Here is a 19,848-nt window from a genome sequence, read left to right as displayed (position 1 = left end):
TCCAAACATCTGGAGGACTGAGTTTGCCTGTGCCTGATCTATTAACTACCACATGCACAGAAGCACCAATCTGGACAGTGTTATCTGAGAAATTTAACATAATGCCTCATCCAAATGTGCTGCGGCATTGTTTACACTTATCCTTTATTGTGTTATTCATTTTCATCATTTTTCTTGTTCCTTTTTTTTTTTTTGAGGTTTGCAACTGTTTTCTCTACTAACGTGACAAAATGAAGGAAAAACAGATGTTATTTTTTAAAAAACACACACAACAAAGGTCACTGCTCGTTTTGTAACTGAGGACGCAGAATTGAGTTGTTGTTTTTAATGGCAGTTTTATTTCAACACGGTTGAACAGGTCGCATTCTTACGGGTCGCACTTATTCAGGGATTCCTGAATTGCAGCAGATTGGATTAGCTGACCCTTTTGGGGTTCCTTCCAACAATTCTGTGAGTTTCCTTATTCACCTGTAGAGAAAGCTGGGCAGCCAAATAAATCAAACAACAACAAAGTGGACAGAAACCCAAACTGTCTGCCTGCACAGTGGCTTTCATTCTGGAGAACTGTCAACTCATCAGACCATCTATCTTTGAAACAGAATTTCCCCACACCCCACACCCCTCCTTTTCTCCACTTTTGGACAGCTTCTTCCTTCCCACTTCCCGCCCTGCCCCACACTTCTGCCCCCTTAACGCCCCATTGCTTAATCTGCATTTAAATCCAATCCCTCCACACAATGGCATTGGAAATAACTCTCTAAGGCTCCCTGGTGAGTGGCGTGCTTTCCCTCCTCTCCTCTGAATGAGAATCGGGGAGCTTCTACCCCGCCCCGCCCCCGGCATTTATCCTTGGTTTTTTGTCGCCTGAATGTAGCGCATAATCTCGCCCCCATTCAAAGCCAAAACAATGCAAGGGACAAATAAGACTATCCGTGGCTGGTAAGGATGTGTTTTCCCAGGCTGTGCTGTGGACATTTCCCATCAGCCTCTTCCTGGACCAGGAGTCTTTAAAAAGATGGTTGGAGTGAAGGAGATAGGAATGAAGGAAAGGGGGGGTGGATGGATTGGAGCCGACACCAAATACAGGGGGAAAAACATGCTCTTAGCACTGAAAACAGCAGATAGCCTGTTCAAGACCGAAACAGGCATGCTATGAATAATTTGCCTCTCTTGAAAGGCATGCATAAATTACCATATGAAGACTAGCAACGGTGCCTTCCAAAATCTAAATGGCACCCAGTTGATACAGGGAAAGGTAATTCTGTCTGTTCCTTCAAGGAGACAAAAGGACACATCAGCAACTAAGAGAAGAGTTGTAGCTCAGTAGCAGAGCAAAGGATGCAGGAGAAATTAATTTCTGTTCTCACTGAAAGGCCGACCTACCTGATCTGCAGTTTCCGAAACAATACGGAAACCAAAACTGAGCCATCCTTTGGCATTTCGGGAGCCAGTGTGGTGTAGTGGTTAAGAGCGGTAGTCTCCTAATCTGGGGAACCGGGTTCGCGGCTCCGCTCCTCCACATGCAGCTGCTGGGTGACCTTGGGCCAGTCACACTTCTGTGAAGTCTCTCAGCCCCACTCACCTCACAGAGTGTTTGTTGTGGGGGAGGAAGGGAAAGGAGAATGTTAGCCGCTTTGAGACTCCTTAAAGGGAGTGAAAGGCAGGATATCAAATCCAAACTCTTCTTCTTCTTCTTCATTTGAGCAGTCTCTGAATTTTGCAGTGCAATTCTCCATCTGTGCAACGTCTGCCAAATACACAAGGGGAGGGTGTGCATAATTATATTGCGTGTCGGTGAGAAAGCCCATTTTGTAAGCATTTTTATGACTGCATTTTATTAGGGGATGCTGTTCTGCAAAAATGTGTACATTAGGAGAAGTTGGCACACTAAGGTGATTTTGAATTTACATGAGGACTTTTAAAAGCAATAAACTGATATGGATACTTAAGACTTGAGACATGGAGAGAATAAAAAATGGACACGTTTGCCCATCCCTCAATAGAGTGCAGGCTTGGCAGAAAATGTTACCAGGTTAAATCCCTAGCATGTCCAGGTAGGGCTGGAAAAGACCCAGAAGTCAAATTCAGGAAGGAAGGTATTAGGCAGATTCTCCTTTAAATGCAAACTGAACTGACTTTCCCCCACATGCCTAGTTCTATATCGCCTTGCGTTCCTTTGGGGGATATTCATAAACAGCATATAGAAATAAATAAGATGGCATCCTCTCCTCCTTATCCATTTTCCTTTTAACAAGATTTGCAAATACAAAAAAAAGCCCAACCACAAAAACTGTCATAAAGGCAAAGAGAATAAAAATGCAAGATGAAAAAGAGCTAGCAAAATAATAATAATCATGCAAAATATATTCCCTAGTGGAATACAAGGTTCATATTCACACAAAATACATCAAGTATTCATAAATGTTGCCAAATAAAATCGTATTTAGTAGGAATGTGCCAACCATGAGATTATTTGGTTTTATAAATCACAAACAACTTCCCAAACAGATTCAAAGTATGAAGGGTCCACGTTGTCCCTGAAAGCACATGGGCCAGTTTTTCACAGATGGCAATAAACATGACTTTTCAAAACCATACATTCAGAGAGTAGTAATTATTATTATTCTATCCTATCCTTGAGAGATCACAAAATAGGTGGTGATCAGCAGACATCAAATTACTTGTTGACTAATAAAAGCTGCAGTAGCACCATAAAAAATGGGTAGGGTCCAAAGTGACTTGTTTACCAGTAATAATACTTATTTCAGATACAACCCCTCATATCTTACAATCCTGAGAGAGTTTAAGAGGGGGAAACAAATATTGCAATATGAGCTAGTCAGACTAGGGTTAAAAACCAGCACTGGAGCCAACTTTTTCCATGCACACTCTTTTCAGTACTGGCAAACATCTGGGATGCAGAGCCAGTCCTGGTGCAGCTCACTTGATCAAGGGTATTTTTTCTTTTTTGCATTATTATTTTTTGACAAAACATATATACAAATAAAAATTGTGTAAACACAAAAATGCACATCAATATCATAACACAAATTGCTAAACAACAACAAGCAGTCCATCTCTTTTTATCCTACAGTAAACATCTTCAACAAAATAGTCTCCCTTGTTCAATAGACAAATAATTCAAAACCAATATATTGCTTTGGTCTCTTTTAGGATTGTTTACGGTTAAATAAATTCAATCTGGCTTCAAAGCACTCTGAACAAAAAGCATGGTTTCGTATTTTCCTGTACTTTGTCCCTCCAATAGATAATAAAAGTGAGCCATATTTAGGTTGCCATATTTGAAAAAGTAAAAACCAGGAAACCCCAAAATTGTTGAGCGTTTTTAAGGAAACCACCAAAATTTTTGAGCTTTTTAAAGGAAAACCCCAAAGTTATTGAGCTTTATTTAGACAAACCCCCAAGTTGTTTAGCTTTTTAAAGTAAAAGCTACAAGAACTTTTGAGCTCTGGAGCTTTTTTTAAAGCATTTTGGGCACGATTTAACCCCTAGTAAATTTTCCAGGATGTTTGCCAGATTTCCAAAAAAATAATCCAGGATGCAATTGTGGGAGGTGAATTCTAGGACATGTCCTGGATAATCAGGACATATGGCAGCCCTACCATATTTCAACAGAAGCATCTTTTTTTTTCAATGAGTCAAAAATTTCTGAACCAATTGGTCTGATTTGATCAGCTCAAGTTCAAAAGTGGGAAAGCACTGGGTTCCTGACCCTCAAGCTTTGCAAAATGCTGTACGATCCCAGGGGTATTAAGTGTGTTCCTACCAAAGGCAGGCCTCTTCAGTAAACACCCTGCTCGCTTACAAAATGCCTCAGTGTTTGTGGAAAAGGAGCGTTCAGGAGTGGTTTCCAAGAACAACAAAATTGCGGGTATGATCTGCAGCCAGCTCTGGATGAGGTCTGCCAAGAGTTTTCCACGTGCCCCCCTCCCACATTTTAAAATAAATAAATGAATGAATAAAAGAAGCCGACTCTTTGTGTAAGGTAGCAAAGGAAGACCTTCCGCTGCCTTAATCACTTCAGGAAGACTTTTAAAACACTTTCCTGTTTTTCGCTACTCCGACAGCACAAGCCTACAGAGTGGTCCCATCAGGGTAGGAACTGGGGGGCAGATGTCAAAGGCCCTATTCAGTAGAACAAGCTGGTGGGCCCCCAAAATACAACAAGGCTGCCTTACCACAATTTTAAGTAAGTGAAATAATACCCACAGGCATCCAAGAAACCCCCTCCACCTTTAATGTGAATCAATCCCACTTCTGATTAATTTGTATGCACCCAATGGTGAGTCCCCTCTCCACTGTGAACTATCCATGGTGCTGACTCATGGACCAGCCCACCTAGATTATTGCCATACCCAATCAGAACACCCTTGGGGATCCCAGCTTGGAATGGGAGAGTTTCCAACCAAACACACATCTGGGCTTTCGCCCCAAGCAGGGCCTGAGAAATCCTTCAAGAAACAAGGGAAAACCCAGTGTTGCCAAAAACTCTTTGACTTATGCTTCCAGTTTTGAAGAACACTGGTTCCAGTCTCCTTATGGCTTCACTCTTAAAAGCAACTGAAGATAACTGGGGCAATTGGTTCATTGATCGCTTGTACTTTCATAGGGGGACGCGGATGGCACTGTGGGTTAAACCACAGAGCCTAGGACTTGCCAATCAAAAGGTTGGCAGTTCGAATCCCCGTGACGGGGTGAGCTCCCGTTGCTCAGTCCCTGCTCCTGCCAACCTAGCAGTTCGAAAGCACGTCGAAGTGCAAGTAGATAACTAGGTACCGCTCCAGCGGCAAGGTAAACGGCATTTCCATGCACTGCTCTGGTTCACCAGAAGTGGCTTAGTCATGCTGGCCACATGACCTGGAAGCTGTACGATGGCTCCCTCGGCCAATAAAGCAAGATGAGCACCGCAACCCCAGAGTCGGTCACGACTGGACCTAATGGTCAGGAGTCCATTTACCTTTACCTTACTTTCATAGGTGTGGTTCTATGAAATCAAAGAGAATTGCTTGTAACTCATGTCTGAAGATTAGGGATGGGGAAGAAATTTGATTCAGTATGCATTTAAAGGTGAGATTATTTCCTTTGCGAAACAGTAAACGAACAGAAACACAGCCGTCATTCAAAATTCACACTTCTCCAAATTTCTGCAAGGCAATTCTGCAGCCAAGCAACGTGTACAAAAGTGCATATGCTGGGGGGCAAGGCATGTTAGTGAAAACAACTTACAAAAATGCATTATCATCCTGGCAAATGCTCTATTACATGAGAAGTATTTTAATAACAGCAACAAGCTGTGACTTGAGATGAAAGTCTTCTGTGATATCATGCTCCTTTGCTTGCACAGAGTCTTGCAAACAATTTGGTAAATTTCCTCCAAAATGAAGAAATTACACTAGCTTTCTAACGAAAGCACTCACACCTGACGTTTCAGTCACTTTATCAGGAGAATCTTTGATGAAGTCACATGTCATCTCTTTCTTCTACTCCACAATGAGATACTTTTTTCCTTTTATCTTATTTTGCACTTCCCCCAAGGATTCTCTTACATCTGGCAGCTGTAATTATAAATTATATTAATAGTCTATGCCTTTTAAACGTGTTTGTGGGCGAGGGGTTATTGGTTTGTTTTTTATTTTGTTTCATTTTGTAATTTGTGTTCTCATTTTGCATTTTTCTGTTGTGAACTGCCCTAAGATCTTCAGAAGAAGGACAGTATACAAATAATAAACACAATTGTTGTTGTTTTGGAAGAATGCATTAAAAATGTGCGTGTTGGGAGAAATTTGCCTTAAAATGCTGGTGAATTTTCACGAAAACACACACATCCCTGCTATGCAAGTGGAGGTGGAAACAGTGGCGTAGCGTGGATTTGCGCCCCCTAACCCTAACCCCCAGATGTTGCGCCCAGTGCGGTCGACCCCCCCTGCACCCCCCCACGCTACGCCACTGCTCCCATCCTCTCATAGCTGGAGGTGCCGGCGACTCAACCTGGGGGCCTTTTGCAAGGAAAGCAGCGCTCTCCCTTGCAGCCACGAACTGTAGTAGACCGGCTCTTTTGAGAAGCAAGGCGGGCTCGGCTGAGGGACGTGGCTGGTCTCTGCAGGGGAAGGAAAGGAAGAGACCACGGGGTCTTTTTCTTCCAGACATCCGTCCAAGAAGGAGCGCCTGCCTCTGGTTTAAACCTCGCTCACCAGAAGAGTTGCAGATCCAGCCGGGGCCGCGCGTGCTTTCCTGAGCGGGAAAGCAAACACGGGGGAAAGTCTCCTGAGAGGCGCCCTCCCTGCTCTCAGAATGGCAGGGTGATGAGAGGCGCCCTCTAAGGGACAAGAGACCCGGGAAATCCACCTCCCACTGAACTGAGGTGGGGTGGGGTGGGGACTTAATTGGAAAGAGGATTGCAGCTTCCTCAAAGGGAGCCTTTGACCTTGAAGCTTGCTGCTGGCAGGGTGGCTTTTTGCGGTCGCCCCAATTTGGGGCGCAAATACCCGGCGGCTTCGCCCCCCAACCCCCACGAAGATGCAGCTTGGGGGGCGCACGCACGTTTCCACCTGACTCTCTCCCTCGCCCCCTCCCCGGAGCGTTGCAGTGAGAAAGGGAGAGTCTCCCACTCGGCTGCCGCTGTTTCTCTCCACGTGTCCGCCGCCAGAGGCAGCAGCGTCGGCGGCGGGCGGCCGTGCCTGTGCGAGCAAGTCTGGCAGCGGGATGGTGGCGAGGTGCTGCGGCTGCCGCCGGGCCCTGGCGGTGGTGCCTCCCAGCACGCTCTGCCTGGGCGAGGCGCTCAGAGGGCTCTTCAGCTTTGGCTTCTTGGCCGCGGCCCTGGTGCTACAGCCTGCGCCCGAGGCTCTTCAGCGACTCCGGAGGTGGCGAGTGCGCCCCCCCAGATGTTGCGCCCGGTGCGGCCGGCCCCCTGCACCCCCCACGCTACGCCACTGGGTGGAAATGAGAATTTAAAATAAGACATAGAGAAACCAAAGCTTGACAGATTTGCCCATTCCCACTGAAATGGGAACTGAGAGCAAGCAATTTGACTGCACTTTGCTAACATCCTTGCCAGGACATCAGGGGTGGGTGGGAGGAAATTACACTTGAACAGAATTCCTTATACATATATATGTGCAACTCTAGATTCATTTTTCTGGTCTCATTTCCAACGCTGCCTCCGCTGCGTCACTTAGAAGCACTAGCATCTGGCAGTCAATAAATAGCAATCTTTGAAGGGAATAAGTGCTTCTGTTTAATATCAACCAATATCCTTTTTATCAGGAAACAAGCCAGAAGCGCCTCTTCAATTAGTCCTTTCTTTCATCCCACGGCCTTCCCAATGTCAAATGCAAGTCTTTTAGATGGCCGCCTCCCTCCAGGGAGTAGCTGGGTGGATTGCAGGGTTTAGACTTTGGCTGGAATTACAGAGGTTCCACAGGCCGAGGAAGAGGAAAAATAAATATTTAGGGTAGTAAGTAGGTTTCCCACCCACTCACCCCAATTATTTTTTATTAGTAAAATAGAATGATTAGAAGAATCTACTGTAAGGTGCCACCTTTAAAATCCCCTAAAGCATTAGGACTGAGAACAGAGACTGGGGGGTTTTTTGCATTCAGCTTGTTGGGGTTTCTGTGGTTATGTTGGTTGAATATCTGGAAGGCCATATTCTAGTTCTTCAGTTCCTTTCCATGTGCAAAAGTATTTCAGGAAGAACCCCTCTTGCTTTGCTTGCTTCTTAGCTTTTTCCGCCTTTCATTTGTGGTACTGAGCTCCAGGTGGTAGTTATTTGACTGTCTACTTAGTTGCTTATTATTCAAAGGCATGTGGCTTTCAATATAAATGTATAAGCATTAATACATTATGCCATCTTTTAATCATACAAAACACCTACCATTCACTATATACATTCCTGCATTGCAGGGGCTTAGACTGGATGACCCTTGGGGTCCCTTCCAACACAACAATTCTATTATTTATTTATTTATTTATTTATTTATTTATTTAGTTGTTGTTGTTGTTGTTGTTGTTGTTAATTTAATAGCCTGCCCTTCACCCCAAGGTTCTAGGATGAGCCACAACAATTTAAAATATGTTAAAAATTACAACAAATTACAATCACAAGATTAGGTGGAACATAGAATATATATCCCAATATATACAATAGGAACACTACAACACAACCTCCTATAACTGGATGCATACTAATAGCAAAACAACATCTCGGTCTATCAAAAGCTATTCCCCTCCAACTCAGGCAAGATGAAAATCCATGCAAGATGGGGGGAAATTCATAATTCACCTTGGAGACCACTGTAAACAATTGAACTCCTTTGCAGGATTTGAATAACACTTGTAGTGTAACAAGAACTAGGGTTATATGGGATACTGAAAAAATGGGAGTGACTTAAAATATGCAGTGGAAAAGGACTAGAGATGGAACCCATGAAAGGGTGGGAGGAAGTCCAGAGATTCGGGTGAATCTTTGTTGTTGTTGTTTAGTCATTTAGTCGTGTCTGACTCTTCGTGACCCCCTGGACCAGAGCATGCCAGGCACTCCTGTCTTCCACTGCCTCCCGCAGTTTGGTCAAACTCATGCTGGTAACTTCAAGAACAGTGTCCAGCCATCTCGTCCTCTGTCGTCCCCTTCTCCTAGTGCCATCAATCTTTCCCAACATAAGGGTCTTTTCCAAGGAGACTTCTCTTCTCATGAGGTGACCAAAGTATTGGAGCCTCAGCTTCAGGATCTGTCCTTCCAGTAAGCACCCAGGGCTGATTTCCTTCAGAATGGATAGGTTTGATCTTCTTGCAGTCCATGGGACTCTCAAGAGTCTCCTCCAGCACCATAATTCTTTGTTTACTTACCTTTTTATTACTTAAGACTTTGAATGGAACCTTTAATTTGTAAAACCATATATATATATGGGATGCAGGTGGCGCTGTGGGTTAAACCACAGAGCCTAGGACTTGCTGATCAGAAGGTCGGTGGTTTGAATCCCCACAACGGGGTGAGCTCCCGTTCCTCGGTCCCAGCTCCTGCCAACCTAGCAGTTCGAAAGCACATCAAAGTGCAAGTAGATAAATAGGTACCGCTCTGGCAGGAAGGTAAACGGCGTTTCCGTGCGCTGCTCTGGTTCTCCAGAAGCAGCTTAGTCATGCTGGCCACATGACCCGGAAGCTGTCTGCGGACAAACGGCGGCTCCCATGGCCTATAGAGCGAGATGAGCGCCGCAACCCCAGAGTCGGTCACGACTGGACCTACCGTAATGGTCAGGGGTCATATAATGAAAATCCATGCCACCGTCTCCGGCAGAGATCCTGAAAGCTTTGGTGATGGTTTCGGAGCGGAAGACAAGCAGTTCAGTTGATCAGACATGTGAAGCAGATTTCTGTCCTCCTTTCCTTCTAGTCTGCCAACCTGTTCATGGCATTGGTGTTTGAACTTCGGCTTCTCTCCACTGGTGCCTTGCTGAGCCTGTGGCAGGGATCTTCATCAAAGTGTCAAGGCAACTGGTAAGACAGCTTCAAAATGGCCGTTTGGTCTGGGTAGATTTGCCAGCTCTGAACTCCAAGAGCTTTTCTGCCCCTTTCACCCAGGCTGTCCGTCCCTGGTGCCCTCCAGTTGACTACAACTCGTACCACCCCTGTGTATTTAATATTTTGTGCTGCCTGAGGCAGTCACTTATCCATTGGCAAAAAGAAGTTCTAACAAGGGACACCGAACTGCATGTGATTTACATCAAGACCCTGGTGATCTTCCGGTGTTGGTGGATTGCAACTCCCATCAGCTCCAGTCCACATGACCAATGGCCGGGAGGGATGAGGCTTGCCCTCCAGATGTTTATGGACTACACTAGGTTGCTGAAAATTGGCCTGAAAAATTATTCATCCACTCAACATGCAAGCTGTGAAGGAGTGGTTGAAGAACAGCAGCAGCAAGAGTTGTGATATTCTCAAGGAAGAACCATGATCATTCCGTGGGACCCACCCACCTTAGAGATTTCAGGAAGAAGATAACAGCCAATGGGGTTTGTTCAGCTAGCTTTTATTCAGAGTAAACCCATTGGAATTAAGGGTTGTGATGTTCTTAGGTCCATTAATCTCAATGTGTCTACTCTGATTAAAAGTTAATTGAATGCAACCCAATGTTTCTGCAACTAGCAGCCAAAACAGCTACTTCAAAACTATATATTTATTTCCATCCTGGCTATGCTGTAGCTCAGTCATAGAGCATCTGCAAAAGCTCCAGGTTCAATCCCTGGTATCTCCAAGTAGGGCTGGTAGAAACGCTTGCATGAAACCCTGGAGAGCTGCTGCCAGTCTGTGTGGGCAGTACTGATCTAGATAGACCAATGGTGGGGACTCATAAGGCAACTTTCTATGTTCCTCTTGTGTCGAATCAGATGTGCTTTTCTTTTTGGGTTCCTTTCAGGCAACCTCTAGTGGACGCACTCCCCTCCTGTGCCACCGAAGCCTGTGTGGTCCTGATGAAAGAGATGATCGTCTCTGAAGAAGTAGACGAGGACAAGATGGAATCATTCCTTTGGTCCCTCTCCTTCATCCCTGAGCCTACTGCAGGCATGATTGATGCTCTGGCTGTAAGCACGGAAGTGAAATTTAGCTGAGTCACATTGGATAGCTCAGTCTGTAGAGCATGAGACTCTTAATCCCAGGGTTGCAGGTTTGAGCCCTACTTTGGGTGAAAGATTCCTGCATTGCAGGGGATTTGACTCGATGACCCTTGTGACCCCTTTCCAACTCTACAATTCTGTGATTCTATGAATCATCCCTATTTCTGTAGAAGCACCGTATGCATATGTATGGAATGGAACATACACCTTTGGCTATGGTCTTGGAATTGGGGTGGATAACTGAAGATAGGGATGGGGAAGAAATATAGTTATGTTTGCATTTAAAGGTGGACTGATTCAATTCACACTTGGCTGGAGTTCTGAAGAGCAGCGCTTCACCCTGCAACATTTTGTTGCAGTTCCCATTGGTTGGTTGTCATTATGGATTGTCACAGATGTGCATGGCACCTTATACAAGGTGCAAGTGTAGGGATGGGGAAGAAACCAAATCCACCTTCACATTTAAAGGTGAACCTCCCTGATTTGCACATTCTGAAACAATATGCAAACCAAAACGAAGCCATCTTTTGAAATTCATATTTCTCCAAATTTTGAAGTGCGTTTCTCCAGCTATATCCTATCTTCAGAAATGCATATCCTTGTGCAAGTTGTGCACAGAAATGCACACATTAGTGAAAGCAGCATACAACAAAGGATTGTATTGGGGGCAGCGTTTTGCAAAAATGTGTACATTAGAGGCAAAATCCCATGCAAAAGTTGTGTATATTATGAGAAATTTGCACTAAAACACTGATGAATTTCCATGAGAATTTTTTTTTTTTTAACGTACAAACTGCTGTGGAAATGTGGGGAACTGAACTCTCAATCTTTGAAAAATGAGAAGTGGAGAGAAAACCAAAAAGGACAGCTTCAGCCATGTAGTCCGGCTGATGTGTGATGGGTCGCCAATACTGTAGGTTCTCACTCCCAAATACTTAACAGCAATAACAGATTCAGCTGCTGAGATGAAGACAGGTCTGGGGAGAAAACAGGAGTGGATATTTGTGTGATGGGACAGTGGACCTGAGTCCTTCTTCCACAATGAAATTCTTGAGCTAGGTGTGAAGCACCATCTTCCTTCATTCTACGTTGTTCCCTGAGCCATTATTTCATACCTGGATCCAGTCGGTGGACCTTGAGTTTCAAATTAAAGTAGATTTCACAAGCCTGAAGTCTGCCCATCCCTGATTTACTGTAATCACAACAAACCTGTGTTTATGCGTATTTCCAGCCTATGCTACAGTCACCACGAAGGAGACAGAGTGCCTTTTTAGGAATAACTGCCCTGGTAAATCACTTCTGTTCCACAAGAAATGACTGTGACCATGAGCCTGCCGTTGGGGGCATTATGAGGATTCTGGAGGGACACCTGGGAAGAAAATGTACCTTGCATGAGTCAGTAGGTATCAGCCAGGTAGGTGGTTCCGAGGCAACTTGAAAGATCAACTTCTGTTTTCACTATATCAGCATGTCTTAGTGGAACTGAAATGTCACCTATTGAAAATAGATGAATATTCAGATTTTGAAGTTCAGTTTTGGATCGCAGCCATGATAAGCCATCGCCTCCTACAGGGCTCATGTTCTTCCTTCTTACGCTCATCCTCCAGCATCTCTGACCCAAGGACTTTCAAGGTTTCCCCTTGCATTCTTAACTGTTGCTTGCAGCATCATCCAAACCCAACAAACTCTGGTTAATTTTAACTATGGTTTGTTGGAAAGAAGCCAACTTCAAACCATGGTTTATGAAGCTGGCTTGTTTCAATAAACTGTAGCCAAGATTATACACAGCTTAGGGTTCAGGTGTACAGTTAAACTGCATTTAATTGAAATTGGGGAACCCATGGTTTACCATAACAGATTTAGCTGTGCAATGCTCTGATCTGCTTAGGGAGAGAGAGGGCAATATAAATGATTTTTTAAAAGAAGGCACTTTATTTCAACTTCATTTTGAATTTTCAGGTGGAACTAATTTTAAAAGCAATTGGAAATGCAGGACTTGCAGCAGCACGTCTCGTGCCCATCCTGAGTTCTTGTGCGATGCTGAAAAGCAACCCTACAGAAATCCGACTGGCTGCCATAGAGGCCTTCCGACGTGTTCCTTGTGCAGCCAACGTAGGTGGTGTGCAGTTGGCTTTCCTGTGCTATTTTTGGCCTCTGTATCATGGTAAAATAAGATGTACACAATGTGTCTGAGAACCAGGTTGGGGCAGCAAGTCAAGAGGGATGGTGGTAGGCGGGTCCTAAAACGCACACATCTCAGGTGTCAAGGGCCCAAGGTAAAGAGGTTCATCTTCAGCATTCACCAAACTTAGGGGCTGCCACAGAGAAGGCCCTTTCCCAGAGGAACTGAACTGTTTCTTTTGCTTGCTTGCTTCCTTCCTTTTTAGCATGCTACATTAGTCCGTCTGTATCAAGCCTACAATGAGGATGTAGAAATAAGAATAGCTTCTTATCTCATGGCCATGAAATGTCCAAGTGAAGAATTATTTCACCAAGTTAAATGGACTTTGCAGGAGGAGAAATCCAGCCAAGGTAAGGTGCAACCATTGAAATATTGAGCCTCAGCCTGGTCACAGCTACCCTAGGGAATTCTGAGAAGGGTTTTTCTTGTGTACTTGTGAGGTGCAATTCAGGTGAGGGATCCTGTCTATTTCCCCCCTAGCTTCTTGTACTGACTCTCTCCTTGCTGGCCCAGAGTTGTAGCAACATGGAACTACAGTGGTACCTTGGTTCCTGAATGGTTGGCTCCCAAACAAATCAGCTCCTGAATGCTGCAAACCCAGAAGTAAGTGTTCCGGTTTGCGAACCTTTTCTGGAAGCCGAACATCCAACGCGGTTTCCGTGGCTTCTGACTGAGTGCAGGAAGCTCCTGCAGCCAATCAGAAACCGCACCTTGATTTTCAAACAGTTTCGGGAGTCGAACGGACTCCCGGAATGGATTAAGTTCAAGAACCAAGGTACCACTGTACATAATTAAATGAATTAGCAATGCTTCAACAGAAGCAGGATGGCAGAGAGGGTAAGCTCTGGGTGTGCAAGGTCAGATGGAAGAGGTGAAAAAAACGACAGAGGCCCAGATGGCTTCATGCATCCAGGAATCCACTGAACACAACAACTCGTACTGCTGGCCCCTGAACTCCAGGTTGATGGTGAAGTTCAGATCTTGATTACTACATCTAATAGAAAACTCAGGTGGTGAGTACTAATAGATATGTAGTCCGGCTGGAACTAATAAGGAACAAAATGAAGGTATAGGCGTGTCCAGAGTAACTCTGAGGTTTGCAAAAGTAATAAAAAATTAAAAATAGCCCACCCCTGGGTGGTGGGGGAAGCAGCAGCCCAATGAGGGCTGAGCATGCCCAGTAGCCATTGAATGTTGAGAGGCACCTGGAGAAGAAAAATGGAAAGAGGGAGAGGATGATGTGGCCTCCCTGGAGGAGGGTGAAGTGGAACCTTCAAAAGGAGAGGGAAGGGCCATGGCTCAGTGGGTCAGGCATCTGCTTTTGCATGCAGAAGGTTGCGGGTTCAATGCAATACTAAGCTGCATGGAACAATGGTAGGATTCAATATAATGATTCAGCAGCTTCCTAGTTTCCTAACTCTTATTAGGATCTGAGAATACATTGCAGGTTTTGCTTATGTCTTCCCAAACCCCACCTGTTCTTTAGGTTTACACCTGTCTCTTATTTGATTTTAAGTGGGTTCGTTTGTCTGGCGTCACCTCTCTGAACTTCTGGAAACAGATGACCCACTGAAGCAACATCTTAAAAATTCCCTTCCGAATGACATCATTGACAAAGAATTTGAGGGGGAGACATGGAAGTTTTCTTCGTATTCAGATGTTACCTTCCACTCAGGTAGGTTTTTTAAATCTGTACCTTATGGACTTCGCAATGAATGAGTGATCAATGACTCCTTCAATTTTAACTTTATAGATCAGACCACAAGCATTTGGATGAACGATAATCCCCAGATCCTCTCATTTTGAAAAATAGTAGTTTTCTAGCATTTATAGAACCTAAGATATAGGGCAAAATATACAGATACTATTATTCTCATTTCTAAATTTAATTTAATTCATTCATTTATTTAACTCATGCATTCATTTATTTATGAGTATTGATAAACCCATTCATATTTTTAAAACATTTCCAAGCAGTGTACAATGTTGTTGTTGTTGTTAATGGTACAACCTAAAAGCATATAAAACAGGAATTTGCAGATACAAATACATCAAATAGGATGAGGGAAAGCCTGGACAAAAAGATATTTGTGAGAAATCATCCTCTTTTTTTACTTTAACCCCTCCCCACAAAAAAATAATAATCTGTGAATGCCCACTGTTATAGATCAGCGCAGTATATTCTTAGATCAAACATAAGGGCACAACACTATACATTTAAATAAGTGGTATACCACTTCAAACAGTCATAGCTTCCGCCACCCCAAAGATTCGGCTTCTTTTTCCCCTTTCAGTGAAGTAACCAGAGGCTTCCCAGAGTTCTGCAATATAGACGTGTCTTCTCTGCTCCTCATTAGGTATCAAGTGCAACTACCAGCACTTTCAGTTCCTGACAGAGAGCAACTCAGTCCTTTTGGTCTCGGCTCAATCTGTGTGTTGTTGTTTTTTCAATGTGGCTTCTTATTCGAAGCCTGTGCTCACACATAAACCTATATTAGCCCTCTCTATAGGCTGGGAGGATGGAGGGGGGAAGTAATCCTCCTTCCCCAAAGGGGGATTACTTTCTTCCTCCTCAAAAAGCGCTCTTTTCCCAGAAGGGTCTCCAGCCATTAGCTCCTATGGCAACAAATGGCCTGTACTTGGCCAGCTCTTATGAGTAACAAAGCCAGATTTGTTTGGCAGATTTGACCACTTAAGCAAGTTCTTTTGTTGGCCAACCACCTCATCACTGAGCTGAACAGTTCAGCTCAACCCCCAGACCCATTAGGATACAAAATAAATCCCTCCACAATGAAAACAAGCAGGTGGGTTGGCCTGACTTTCTTCCCAATTCTAGTGCCTCCAGGCTGTGCCCCTCAACAGCCCATAGCTGTCAACGTTTCCCTTTTTTTAAGGGAAATTCCCTTATTCCGAATAGGATTCCTTGCAAGAAAAGGGAAAAATTGACAGTTATGCAACAGCCCCACCCCAAACCCTCATTGACTGCAAGGCTGGAATGTGTCCTGGAAGAAGCTGACAGGTGAGACAGAGCTGCTTCGCTGGCTCCCTGGCAGGTGAGTCCCTTCTGCCTACCAGGAGGGGAAGGGGCAAAGCGGTGGAGTGTGTTGCAGGTGCACTGGTGAAGCCAAACCAGTGCTCCCTGTCTCTCTCCCAGTAAACAACAGTGACCCACCTGCCAATTCTTGCTTCTGGATCTATGTAGAAAACCTCTGGCTTTCCCTGTAAAAAGTGTTGTGGAAATCAAACCACAATACAATTTTATTTTATTTTATTTGCATCACATGCCTGAAGCTCCTCTTTATTCAAAAGTGCACCAGGGAGAGGTCCCTTACCACATTTGTGACAAGGAGTCTTCTGAGCATGAAACAAAGTGTATAATATTTGATTCAGGTAGGTAACCGTGTTGGTCTGACGCAGTCGAAATAAAAAAAAATAAAATTGTCCAGTAGCACCTTAGAGACCAGTTAGGTTTGTTCTGGGTTTTTGTGTGCATGCCACACTTCTTCAGATACACTGAAACAGAAGTCACCAGACCCTTATATATAGTGGGAGGGTGGGGTGGGGTTTTCTCAGAAGGGTAGTAGGAGATGGGTGATGGCTCAATGGGTATGGTAAACCTGTTGATGACTGTTAATGACTGCAATTAGTCCTACATGAAAAAGCAAGGGATAGTATGCAGATGACCAAAAATAGCTTTAGCATAGGCAATGAGACAAGAATCCAATATCTCTAGTCAGACCAGGTCTCCACATAGTTTTCAGTTTAGTAAAGGTAAAGGGACCCCTGACCATTAGGTTCAGTTGCGGACAACTCTGGGGTTGCGGTGCTCATCTTGCTTTATTGGCTGAGAGAGCCGGCGTACAGCTTCCAGGTCATGTGGCCAGCATGACTAAGCCGTTTCTGGCGAACCAGAGCAGTGCACGGAAACGCCATTTACCTTCCCACCAGGGCGGTACCTATTTATCTACTTGCACTTTGACATGCTTTTGAACTGCTAGGTTGGCAGGAGCTGGGACTGAGCAATGGGAGCTCACCCTGTCGCGGGGATTCGAACCGCCGACCTTCTGATCAGCAAGTCCTAGGCTCTGTGGTTTAGACTACAGTGCCACCCGCGTTAGTAGTAAGTTGTAATTCAGCAACTTCTCTTTCAAGTCTATTTCTGAGATTCTTTTGTAATAAGACAGCTGCTTTGAGATCCTGTGTTGAATGTCCTGGGAGACTGTTCTCTTACTGGCTTCTCTGTTTTGTGATTCCTGATGTCAGATTTGTGTCCATTTATCCTTTGGCATAGGGTTTGGCCTGTTTGTCCAATAGAGAGAGCTGAAGGGCACTGCTGGCCCTTCTTCGTATCTGAAGAAGTGTGCATGCACACAAAAGCTTATACCAAGAACAAACTTAGTTGGTCTCTAAGGTGCTACTGGACAATTTTATTTAAGGTGCTACTGGACAAGTTTTTGTGGCTAGAGCAGCACCTGAATAATAGAATAATAGATGTGTAGAGTTGGAAGAGACCCCAAGGGTCATGTCGTCCCAACCCCCTGCAATGCAGGAATCTTTCACCCAACTTGGGGCTCAAACCCACAGCCTTGAGATTAAGAGTCTCATGCTCTACCGACTGAGCTATCCCAAGCCAGCAAATGAAGAAAAGAAAAGGCAGTCTGCAGCCTTGTAGTGGGACAGTCCATAGGTACAGCCAACTACCTCAACCAAACTGTGACAAAACTTTTGACTGACCAGGTATCTTGACAATTTCACTTTGCAGCAGCTGCAAGCACAAACATCGAGGCCCAGCTCATCTTTTCACCAGCATCTTTCATCCCACGATCAATAGCAATGAATTTGACCATCCACGCACTGGGACGGGCTATCAATCTCCTGGAGGCAAGTTCCCCTCCGAAACATACTGTTAGCTAAATTATGTGGGCAGTTTGCATGAATAGGATTTGTTTATAGTTTGTTTTTATTGACAGATTGAAATGTTCACAATTTGCACTTCCATAAAATATATCCGAATATAAATAAAACCAGACAATTATACATAAATCAGAATTTAAAACATTAGCAAATAAGTGGTTGGCCAAAAAAGAAAATTCATCTGTTTAAACATCTCCATTTTCCCTCCTCCCCACCATCCAATGCTGCTGTGATGGCCCAGCAGCTGTGAGAGCTCAGTTTGTAATCCCAGTGTAATTTGTAGCACCATCTGCTGTTGGCCACATGAACTGCAGCATGACAACACCCTTAGGAAAATATGTACAGGCAGTGACCATTTTGCATGTGTTCAATTGATGTGGGACCACTGATGCATGGTTCATTTTGGACCCAGAAGAGGGCGTAACAGGGGCAGGACATAACGGGGTGTAACAGGGCAGGGCAGTCTTATGCACACTCCACCGACGCATGCAAATGCCCAAAATGCAACCCCCCCACAAAAAGGGAGTTGCCTGTATTAGGAGAGAAATAATTGGACCAGGATCACCCAGTAAGCTATCCTGCATTTCCTTTTGTGCTAATGTGCAGGGATGTTCTTATCAATGGCCTTCTAAATACCATCTGTCGTTTCTTAGATTGCCATACGGTTAGGGAACATGGAAGATATTGTGCAAAAGTTATTTGGCCTCCATCCAGCTGAAGATGCCAAAGGGAGATTCCACAAGGCAGAACCTCCCATTGAGACGGGACGTAAGACTTCTCTGAATAAACCAACATTTGGGAGAAATGACCCATCATCTAAGGAAAGAAAGCCCGGCGCAAGGAAGGAGAAGCAGAAGTGCCCAAGTGGGCAGTACAATAAGATGAGTGAGTTTGCCAAAAAGGTAACTTAATATGTGGAATCCATAGTGTTCTCTTGTGAGTGCTAACCTCAGTAGAAACAATGATACCTTGAACAGCTCCACACAAGATTCAAACTGAACATATTCTAAGTTCAAATATTGCTTCAGTGACAAACATTCTCAGGCTGAGCCTTAAATAAAGGCTGCAGTTCTGTGTTCTTGGCTAGATCCATTTTTGCGGAGAGGAAGCTCTTCATTTAAAGGGGTCCAGCCTGGTGTAGCAACTGTTTGTTCGGACAGAGTGAGAGAGATTCTGGTTGCCCTCAGGCTTTTTGAGCTGGAGTCCTCTGAGTCAGAGGAAGGCAAGACAACACAATGTTCCATAGTGTTTTATTGCAAATTCTAACATCATTGGAAATGGGGGGACCTTGGACAGCTCCTTTGACAGTTCGGGCTGAATACATTCATAGAATCATAGAAGTGGAGAGTTGAAAGGGACCCCAAGGGTCATCTAGTCCAACTCCCTGAAATGCAGGAATCTTTGCTAAAATATCCATAACAGATGGCCATCCAACCTCTGCCTAGAGACCTCCAGGAATGAAAAGTCTACCACCTTCCAAGGGAGTCCTTTCCACTGTCAAACAGCTCTTGCTCTCAGCAAGTCCTTCTTGATGTTGAGTCGGAATCTCCTTTCTTGCAACTTGAATCCATTTGTTTGAGTCCTACTCTCCAGAGCAGGAGAAAACAAGCTTGCTCCATCTTCCATGGGACAGCCCTTTAGATAGTTCAAGATGGCTATCATATCTCCTCTCAATCTCCTCTTTTCCAGGCTAAATGTACCCAACTCCCTCAACCATTCCTCATAAGGCTTGGTTCCATCTTGGTCGTCCTCCTCTGCACACATTCCAGCTTGTCCATATGCTTCTTAAATTATGGTGCCCAGAACTGGACACAGTACTTGAGATGGGGTCTGACCAAGGCAGAATAGAGTCGTACTATTACATCCCTTGATCTGGACACTATACTTCTGTTGATGCATTTTTGTGCTGCTGGTTATTCCTGCCTAAGTGCAGAACCTTACATTTGTGCCTATTGAAATTCATTTTGTTAGCTTGGGTCCAGTTCTCCAATCTGTTAAGGTCATCTTGAATCCCGATTCTGTCTTCTGCAGCATTAGCTACCCTTCCCAGTTTGGTGTCCTCTGTAAATTTGATGACCAGCCCCTCAATTCCTTCATCCAAGTCATTTATAAAGACGTTGA

General features: G+C 44.4%; 1 protein-coding gene across 1 annotated transcript in view; it reads left to right on the top strand.

Annotated features, from left to right (window-relative positions):
* The first annotated feature begins 9,418 nt into the window (after positions 1-9,418).
* LOC309329045 (uncharacterized protein) overlaps positions 9,419-19,848 on the top strand; it is an 87,305-nt gene continuing 76,875 nt past the window's right edge. Inside the window, exons 1-8 of the mRNA XM_081839447.1 lie at positions 9,419-9,513; positions 10,433-10,598; positions 11,863-12,045; positions 12,591-12,743; positions 13,019-13,163; positions 14,330-14,488; positions 17,576-17,694; positions 18,381-18,629. Of these exons, the coding sequence (XP_081695573.1) occupies positions 9,425-9,513; positions 10,433-10,598; positions 11,863-12,045; positions 12,591-12,743; positions 13,019-13,163; positions 14,330-14,488; positions 17,576-17,694; positions 18,381-18,629 (1,263 nt within the window). The 5' untranslated portion in view covers positions 9,419-9,424. The remainder of the gene's footprint in view (positions 9,514-10,432; positions 10,599-11,862; positions 12,046-12,590; positions 12,744-13,018; positions 13,164-14,329; positions 14,489-17,575; positions 17,695-18,380; positions 18,630-19,848) is intronic.

This window comes from Podarcis erhardii (assembly GCF_964252035.2).
Source record: "Podarcis erhardii genome assembly, chromosome: 14".
Lineage (NCBI taxonomy): Eukaryota > Metazoa > Chordata > Lepidosauria > Squamata > Lacertidae > Podarcis > Podarcis erhardii.
Note: the sequence above shows the minus strand (reverse complement) of the source record. Positions and strands in the feature narration are given on the sequence as shown.